The sequence below is a fragment of the Haliaeetus albicilla genome, chromosome 13 (genome assembly GCF_947461875.1).
Source record: "Haliaeetus albicilla chromosome 13, bHalAlb1.1, whole genome shotgun sequence".
NCBI lineage: Eukaryota > Metazoa > Chordata > Aves > Accipitriformes > Accipitridae > Haliaeetus > Haliaeetus albicilla.
In genome coordinates, this window is record NC_091495.1 from 956,931 (window position 1) to 966,394 (window position 9,464).

Sequence of the window (9,464 nt, forward strand, 5' to 3'; positions counted from 1 at the left end):
GGGGGAAGAAGGAAGGGGGGATGTTTGGAGTGATGGCGTTTGTCTTCCCAAGTCACCATTACGTGTGATGGAGCCCGCTTTCCTGGAGATGGCTGAACACCTGCCTGCCCATGGGAAGTGGGGAATGAATTCCTTGTTTTGCTTTGCTTGCACACGTGGCTTTTGCTTTACCTATTAAATTGACTTTATCTCAACCCAGGAGTTTTCTCACTTTTACCCTTCTGATTCTCTCCTCCATCCCACTGCAGCAGAGGGGAGGTGAGCGAGTAGCTGTGTGGTGCTTAGTTGCTGGCTGGGGTTAAACCACGACACAGGATGAGCTGCAAAAGCAGAACTAATCCAAAAAGGAAAGGATCAAAATTTTAACAAACACCAGGGAGAAGCAGTGCTTGTAGCTTGAACTCGCTAGTCACCAGCAGATAAACTGTCAATACAAAGCAAGCGTGATACACAAGATAAGAAAGAGGAACACACATAAAAATCAAGTTTCCCTTCAAAGGGAGACTGATGGCAAAGGCCCTGAAAAGCAAGGACGATCAAGACATGTCATTACAAAGATGATTTTGAGATGCCACTCACTGAATGGTTTGATTCACAAGTTTCTCACATACCTCTGGGGAACTGCTACAGACACATACCTAGATATGAACACAAAGAGCAGGGTAAAAATTACACCCCCAAAGACTGCAGGTACATTCCCAACTTGCTAGACAGACTGGAGGGCAAGGAACACTAATAGCAGCAGAAATTAGGTACTTCCAAATATAACAGCCAACAGTCTTCTTCACTGAGTATTTGTTACCATTTAGACCTGGTTTTGCTGGTAGCGTGAGCCTTACAGAAGACTGTTACCGAAATAAGCCTGGATGGAGCAATTGCAAGTTTATTCAACCTAGTTAAACAGAAAAATAGACAGGAGAAGGAACCTAAAGGACCAACTGGACAAAGGGAATGGAAGTTAACAGTACACTTCAGCTCAAAAGCAAGTAAAAAAAACCTCTGAAATTTATAACACAGGCACCAGGCGAAAAATGTGAAAGGATCTTGGTGCTCTTTCCAAGTGCCCAGTCACATTAAGAGTAAAAGCAAGTACAAGCTTGTAAGAAATATAAAACAGAATTTTAGAAAAACACAGATCTTAAAAATCAAAGAGCATAAGGACAAAGAGAGAATCAGTAGGAAACATATTTCCTTTGCAATTTATCTTTACAGACTGGGTTATAAAAGACAAAAGGGTTATCAACCACTTAAGAAGATGCAAAGCAGTTATTCAGTTGAGGGGGCCTGCAATGAAAAATCACCTATGCATGGTCCAAAACTAGAAGAGTATTCTATTTGAATATTGAGTAAACACAAAAGAAAGTAAAACAGACTGATAACGGGTAGAGGGATACAAATCCGGAAGTTGCCACAACTGAGAGAGAAGCGAAATTCAGTTTGGAGGAGAGAGATGAAACGCATGCCAAGTAATCTGCCAGAAGCACAGTTGGAAAGTGGGAAGGATTTAGGTTATTCAGTGGTGTTTCCATGTGACTGACAAACACTAAAGCCAGTGCCTCTAATTTGAGGAAAAAAAAAAAAAAAAGTTACTTAAATCATCACTACAGCTTCACCACTTTGACTTCAGGAGTATGCAAACCTTTAAAGCATATTTTAGTGGAAAGAACAACTCAAAGCATTCAAGATAAACAATAAATTTGAATTAACAGGTAAACCTGCTTCAAGCTGCGATTCTGACAAATTGATGCATTAGCTTTCTTTGCTGAAGTAACCAATTTTCTAGATTAAAAAAAAAAAAAAAAAAAGATTGATTTCATTTGTCAACTTCAGTAAAGCACAGGGCATCAAATGGTAAATTATTAAACCAGAGAAGAAAGTGATTAAGTAGAGGAACTGTGGGCAAGAAATCTGCCCAACAGAACCCAAGAACTTAGGAGTATGAAGGGAAATGAATGGGAGTAGAAAAAGTGCAAATAAGATGGGCATGCCATATTTGCACAGCACATGCTGTCCTAACAGTTATGCTCTCCTAATACAAGCACATCCTGGTAACACCCACCACCAAACAAGCAGATAAGGCTGAAAGCATCCTTCTTGCACATGCACATTTTAGAGTATTTTGAGCTAGTGGTTTAAATTACATCTGCAAGAAGTGCTCCAAAACTAGAAGGCAGTTAACGAGCCTGGACTAGAGTAAGTTAAAGTTACGGAAGGGTGACTGGAAAAATTCATCCTAAAACCAGTTCTCACAGACAAGTATCAGAAGGAAGCAGCAGTCTGCAACTGGCTGAGGAAAACAAAAGAATATTCACACCATTTCCCTGTACACAAGAAAACAAAGAGACACAATAGGAGAAAAGTAGTAAGTCAGTGTTCAGTGTTCTTAATTGGCTAATTTTTATTTGGCTATAAATTAAAATAATGGCATTACACAAAATAAAATGGCCAAGAAGGCTAGAGAATCTCATGCTTTACAAAAGCTGAAAGTAGATTTAAAGGAAATGGTCTTCAAACATGCAGAAGGTAATGTCAAATTCTCTACCTCCTCTCTAGAAAGGTAATGAACTTTAAGTTACAGCAAGACAGATTTGGAAAGAGCATTACGAAGTCATGCATTTCTACAGATACGAGAGTGAGGCTTTTCAGCTATTGATTTTTGAATATCAGCAACACAGAGCTTTGCACTAGCATAGCACTTAAGTCTATTTGCAGGCCATCTAAAGCCACAGGAATCAGCTTGAAGTAGCTTCGTGGTTTAACCCAGCAGGCAGCTAAACACCACACAGCCGTTCGCTCACTCACCCCCGCCCCCAGTGGGATTGGGGAGAGAATTGGAAAAAAAAGTAAAAGCCTTTGAGCGTAGGCTGAAGAGGCACCTCAAGTACAGCTATGACCAACTCAAGTGGCCTCAGACTCCTTATGTATCATCTGCAAAACCAAAGTATGCACTTTTGCAAATTACTTGGGGGAGAGAAAGCAAAACAACAAAAACCACTCCCAAACCCACAATTGCACACACTAACGTGTACAGTGGTTACAGTTTCTCATTGTACTGGTTACTATCTCAATTTAATAACAATTTCATGAACTGAATTATAGCCCTGTTTGCAGCCAACACAATGCTGGACTGAGCAGAGGACATGAGCAGAGACAGCCCTCTATCTATGGATGACAGCCAGCTAAAGCTTGATGTTTAAGAGAACAGAAATTGTGCCTCTAGCTGCAGTGTTTGGGAAGCTCAAAAGCATGGCCAAAGCACAAGATCAGCAGACAGCCTGCAGAAATAACCATACATAGATTAGAGTGACGCACAAAGCCCACCAGCTCCCCACTGCATAGTCAAAACAAAGTCTCAGCTCTCACTGAAGGTGCCCAGCCTTCAGGACCGAGAAGAAAGTCTCAAGAAAAAGGTCTAAGCAGGAGGAAACACCTCCCTGTGCCCACAAAAAGGCCAGAACAGCACTCAAATGCTCTCCCACCTCCAGGCTTGAGTCCAAGCCCTGCTGCTCCAGCACTGACCCATACACTAGCACGATGTTCTGAGAGTGGCAAGAGCTGAATGCCTTAGGCCAAGAATCAGAGATCAAGCCAACAAAGGGAACCTTGTGGTCAGCATTTACAGGCTGCCCGATCAAGGGGAGCCTAATGACAAAGCCTTCTTACTCCAGCTACAGGAGGGGTTGTGTTCGCAGGTTCTCATCCTCCTGGGGGACTTCAATCACCCTGACATCTGCTGGAAAAGCAGCACAGCGAGCTGCAGACAGTCCAGGAGACTCCTGGAGTGCATCAAGGATAACTTCTTAGGCCAGGTAATAGACAGCCCTACCTATCATTTAAGGTCAGCTCACCCAAAGGGCATTTTTAAAGGGAAACAGATCCTGGCATACAGTCGCAGATCAAAAGAAACAGCTATGTAGGCTGTGTCCAACCCAGTGAGAACAACAGTATGCCATAAGTACTGTCACTCACATACTAAGGCTTAAGACCTTCAAGCATCTTTTGCTGTGATACTCATTTGCGCCAGCTAGCCTGTTCCCAAACCACCCTCAAGACCAAACCAGGGCTAGGGACTGTTCCTGGGAGGCAGGATAGAGCCACCCATTTTAAAGGCTAAGAAATCTTAGCAGGACAACCCATACTAAATCAGACTAGCTTTCCTCAGAACCCACACTTCCAGCTCTGAAAGATGACTTCTTTGCCAGGACAGATGTAGACAGTGTCCTAATTACGATACGCCTCTTGTCAAATTTCCTGCACATGAAGACATCATTAGGAAATCATCAGTCACCCCTGTCACTCCCCTCTGCCATCCCAGCCAGACTACTTCTACTAGTGACCTACCTGCACTGTGTGCATGCTATTAGTGCTCTGAAGAAACTCGCCTTCCTCCCCAGCTCTAACATCACCACAGTCCTCCAGCAAGCGCACCCTCATGCCGCGCACCAGGTTTGCCTGCAAGTACTCCACATAGCCACTGCGGTCTGCGAAGTCTGACAGGGTTAGGAAGGCACGACCCTGCTTTTTGTGGGGATCACGATTTGAAGTGAGCACAGGCATTTGGGCAGCAGTGCGGGCTGGGGTCTTGGGGTGGAAGATGGAGTGGGTGGTGCGAGGCCGCAGCTCCTGTTGGGGCAGCGGCTCTGGCTTGTGGCCGTGGTCCCAGCCCATCACGTGCACCAGCTCCAAGATGAGGTTTGCCATAGCCATGCTGAACTCAAACTCCTGCTTCACACGGCTCCTCTCCTCAGCGAGCGGGCTCCGCACAACGCAGTCCTGCTGCTCCCCTCCCTGCTCCACGCCACTGCTGAGCTTGTCCATCAGAGAAGTGACACACAGGTAGCACTTCACCAGAACGAACAGCAGCTTCCCGGGGATCTGCAACAAGCACGGCTGTCAGAATCGAGCCTGCAGAGCCCCTCCAGCCCCCGGCCCTCTTGGAGCCACCAGCTCATCCACAGTCAGGCTCCCACGATAGCTCCAGACCAGCAGGCAGGAGCAGAGACCTCTCAGCCCACCCTCATCTCCCTGCTCAGAGACAAGGCTCTCCATGTGCCCCTCCACCACTCCCCAGCCTCAAGCCAGGCCCAGATCCTGTGCCAGCTCTCCCCACGCCCAGTCCTGCTCAGCCGCCCACTACCGACTACCTTCCTGTCCTAAACCACAACACCAGCTCTGGCCCCCTCACTCTCAGCCCTCCTGACCCCTAAAACCCACAGGCCCAGGGCTGGCAGGACCTGCCGCTACCTGGGGAAGGTGAATCCCCTCAAAGGACATGCAGTGCTCTTCAGAAGACATCATCTCAGCAAACAGCTCCAGCAAGGTGTAGCGACTGTCAAAGTCCATGTGCTGCTCAATGCCATCCTGCTGGCTCAGCGACAGCAGGACATAGGCCCGGCTCCCTGCAACAACAACAGAAACTCTTCAGGCCCCACAAAGATAACCCTCACCCCACCCTGCCTGCACAATACAGACGTGCAGGCAAGGAACAGCTCTGCTGCTCACTGTCACCCAGAACCACATTCCGTCCTTTAATCTGGGTTGGCAACATTTTGCTCCACTGAATGACACCGTATTTTTTCCACCCCTAAAGCTGTGAGATTCCCCCAGAGCAGCAGCCCCAAATAAATGACTCCAGAACAGGGTTCCAGGGGAGAAAGAAGTTAAGTTTTAACCTGAATCAGCCCCCCATCTGCCCCACTGGAGAGCCACGTGAGCTCGGGCACTAGGACAGGGAAAGCCAGATCTCTTGTGCGACACACCACCACTAGCAACCTTCCAGGCGCACTCAAGCCTCATCAGTCACTTCCGAGCCACGGCAGCTCCTCTCAAATGAGAGGACTGGGAAAGGAACAGCCTCTACCCACCAGGGCCTAAGGAAAGGCTCCCTGCCAAAAACAGGCCAGAGCCTTTCCGATTGAAAGCATGCAGCAGAGACACCCCGACACTCTGCCAAGCCCCTTGGCATAAGTCCTCCTAACAGTTAATCAGCATCCCAGCTCAGGAAGCTGTCAAGGGAAAGAGTTCCTAGGTCTTAAAGCACCCCAGACAACTACAACCGAGGCGCCCCTTGGAAGCTCCAGTCTGATCCTTCCCCTTTTGCCAAAAAGCCCTGAGACACACTGCTTCCCAGGCATCCCACGCCTACAAAAGGACTGGCACCCCTCAGCTGCCCAGCAGCACCTCCTCAGCTGCACTGAGCAGCAGCAGCAGCAGCCCCCACCTGCATCGTGCGAAGCGAGGGCCCTCAGCATCTTGCCGGCACTGCGGCGGATTTGCTTCTCCTTGTGGCACAGCATCTTCATCAGCAAGTCGAGGGCTCCCGTCTCCTTGAAGGCGCCCGCCAGCGAGCCAATGCTGGCGTACGCGCTCAGCACGTGGATGGTGTTGAGGATGGAGGACTCCGGGGCCTCAGTCTCGGCCATCTGCCGGCCAGCTCGCTGCGTCAGGCTCCTGACATCAGCCTTCATCTCCAGCAGCGAGGCTTCATCCAGCGGGACATCTGCAGCGAACGGGCTGGCTGCCTTCTCCTCTTTCACCCACTGCCCTTCCAGCTTCCTCTTGCCCAGCAGCGCCGGGCAGCTGGCACAGACCTCTTCTGCAGACATCCACATCGAGATGTTCTCCGGCTTGGTCTCTGCGGAGGAGGCACTGCTGCCTTCCACTGCTCTCTCTTCCAAGCTGATGATGCTCCACTGGATCAGGTACTCGGGCTGGCCATCGTAGCCTCGCCGCTGCCGGAGCAGCTCCTCCGGGTAGGCCTGCAGTTTGGCTCCCAGGTGCACAAGCAGGTTGCCATTATGCCTCTCATTCACCATGGCAGGAAACGTGCCTGCAGAGACAGAGGGGAAGCAGAGGCACGCTTTTATTTCTGAGCTGCGTGCCAGGAAAAGCGTGAGCAAGCACCTCAGTTGCTTGACAGCAGAAGTGGCTGAGGCACAGCTTTTGATCTTGTGATACTGCACCCAGGATAAAGCTCTGAAGAAAACCCCATTTTGCAGAAGCTCACATCCCCCCTCCAAGAAAATGAGCCATTGTTTCATATACAAACCCTGTTCCCAGCATTACCGGCACACACAGAAGGAAGTTTTCTCAAAAATCCCAAGGCAAAACGGGCCCATTCAAATCCTCTTATAAGACATCAAATAATGACAGGAGACCTGGGTCTTGTTCTCATCCCTGCCACTGTCCACAGTTGTCCAACAACTGTCGTGTTGTGACACAACCCTGCGCAAGTTGCTGCTTTTGACCTAGAGCTCAAGGCTCTCTCACTGTGGAGCTGGACCTAACTTGAGTCACCAGGCTCTGAAGAAAATCACCAGTGTTTTCTCAGATCAAGTTCTTATACATCAAAACAGGTCACTGTCTAAAAGCCACTCAGTATTTCCTCCTTGGCCTCGTCTCAGATATGCTTCGCTTTACAGTTTAGTCAATGGGCAAATTCAACAAAAGGCAAAGATTGCTGCTCTCTGCTGCCTGATTGTTCTGTGTATCTTAGGACTACAAAGAAGCAACCATGACACTTCTCTGCTTTCATCTATGCAGAGAAGAGCACGAAATAATTTGCAGTCTAAGACTGAGTGCCTGCAATGAGCTGGCCAACTGTAGACAGTACCACACACAACGGCCGGACTTCACTACTACAAAGGATGCCAGATCAGAGTCTGATAAGATGGTTCTCAGAGGTGCTCCAGCAGGTGGTAGTGGAAACACATGAACAGGCCCTCTTGTCACTTACACATCCTAGCAAGAGAATCAGTGAAGCAACATGCTGTTCAGCTGATGGCAACACGAGTCATTCTTAAAAAAGAAGCTAACATACATAGCAAATAGTCAATCCATGTACAACCAAAGACTATACTGACCATCAAAGACCATGATAGGCACATTAAAGATGCTTCCCAGGTGCAGAGAGAAGCCTAAACTCCTGAGAAATTCGTACCTACCTTCAATTGTGCCTTCCTTGGACTTTGCAGGCAAGCCAGCTGGGAATCTTCCTGCAGTCTCTCTGTAATAAAAGGACCAAGTTACTCTCCCGTGCTTTATAACAGTCTTTAGAGGCCACACCATAAGCCAAACAATTGTTTTCCCTAACTGTGCTTGTACAGCACACAAAAAAAACCTCCCCCAAGAGGCTCACATAAAATAAAAATCATAGGAAAACAGAAGTCTCTGTGAAGCGTTGTTTTGTTTGATAACTTCACCCTGTCCCCACAATGTGGCATTTAGCATAAAAAAAACTCTTTAGAGCTGAGCTATCAGAAGGGACCCAAAAGGATTTGTAGCTAGGTGGGGTAGAATTTGGATTTAGGGCATCTGAAGAAGCAGCTGCAACGTGTGTGACGAACGAGGCACACTGAGCCTACGACAACCCACAGCTAAATTGTTAGACTGCTTAAATACACAGTCTATGGCAACTTTCAGAGTTATGACAAATGAACACGCCACCTCCGATCCTGAGTCCATAAGGCAGCACAGCACCTGGTTCAGAAGCGCAACCCTCCACACAGGCAGGCGGAGCAGAGCATCCCACCCCATTCCATCTCACCCCAGTCCATCCTGTCCCACCCCAGCCCCGGGACAGCAAGGCCGGTAGCCTGCCTACACAGCGAAACAAGTGAGGCGGATAAAAACGGTTTATCCTCGGCAATGGCCGCCGCGGAAAAGACGACGGTTTTTCTTCCAGGCCGCTTCAGACGCCTCAGCGAGCCCTGCTTCTGCCCCGCGGCTCTCGGCTCACCCCTGCCCCAGCAGCCACAGCTCGGCCCGCAGCGGGGCACGGGACAACGGGGCCCGGCCCCGGTGCGCAGTGTGGGGCGGCTCACCCCCCCAGATCTCCACCGAGACGGGGTAAAAGGAGGCTCCCCCTCACACCCCGACCCCTACGACCACCGGGAAAGGACGAGAATCAGCACCGCCACCCGCACCTGCCGCCACCGCCGCCGCTACAGCTCCTCACTTCCGCATCCCGGGCACGCACGGGCACGCAAACCACGCCCACTACGGGTGGCGGCGAGGGCTAGAAGACCTCGCGGGAGGGGCGGGCTGCGCGCCGGAGCTCTCCGCGCATGCGCCCTCCCGCCGTTACTGGCCCACGGCTCCGGTCCCTTCCGCGGGCCCGACCGTTTCGATCGGTGTCACCGGGTGGGACCAGGCCGGGCCGCGGGTCGCAGCTGCCGGTACCGACAAGAGTCGGTCCTGCGGCCTGGGGTTGGCTCCCGGCAGCGTTGAGGGGGGTTGCGGCCTGTTTGTGGTAGCGCAGGCCAGGCGTGTGTGACAGGGCTTGCGTGTCCGTCCCCACCCGTGGGGCCTGAACACCGGGGATGGGAGCGAGGGGCAGAAAAAGGAGAAAAAATACCTTCTGATCCCCCTCGGCCTTACTAGAAAGGAGAAGATAATTGAGGTTGGGAGCTGAAGGCGGGAGCTGCCGATGGTTGTGTGGTGTGGTTTCCCCTGGTGATTAATTA

The 9,464-nt window shown here is 49.9% G+C and overlaps 1 protein-coding gene across 4 annotated transcripts in view; it reads right to left on the reverse strand.

The window, feature by feature from the left end:
• The window catches only part of CUL9 (cullin 9), a 33,495-nt gene extending 24,509 nt beyond the window's left edge, over positions 1-8,986 (reverse strand). For all 4 annotated transcript variants that reach the window (XM_069799808.1, XM_069799807.1, XM_069799806.1 and 1 more), the window contains exons 1-5: positions 8,925-8,986; positions 7,944-8,005; positions 6,221-6,829; positions 5,245-5,399; positions 4,342-4,875 (exon numbers count right to left, since the gene is read on the reverse strand). In XM_069799808.1, the coding sequence (XP_069655909.1) occupies positions 4,342-4,875; positions 5,245-5,399; positions 6,221-6,815 (1,284 nt within the window). In that variant the 5' untranslated portion in view covers positions 6,816-6,829; positions 7,944-8,005; positions 8,925-8,986. The remainder of the gene's footprint in view (positions 1-4,341; positions 4,876-5,244; positions 5,400-6,220; positions 6,830-7,943; positions 8,006-8,924) is intronic.
• Between the last annotated feature and the right edge of the window lie 478 nt (positions 8,987-9,464).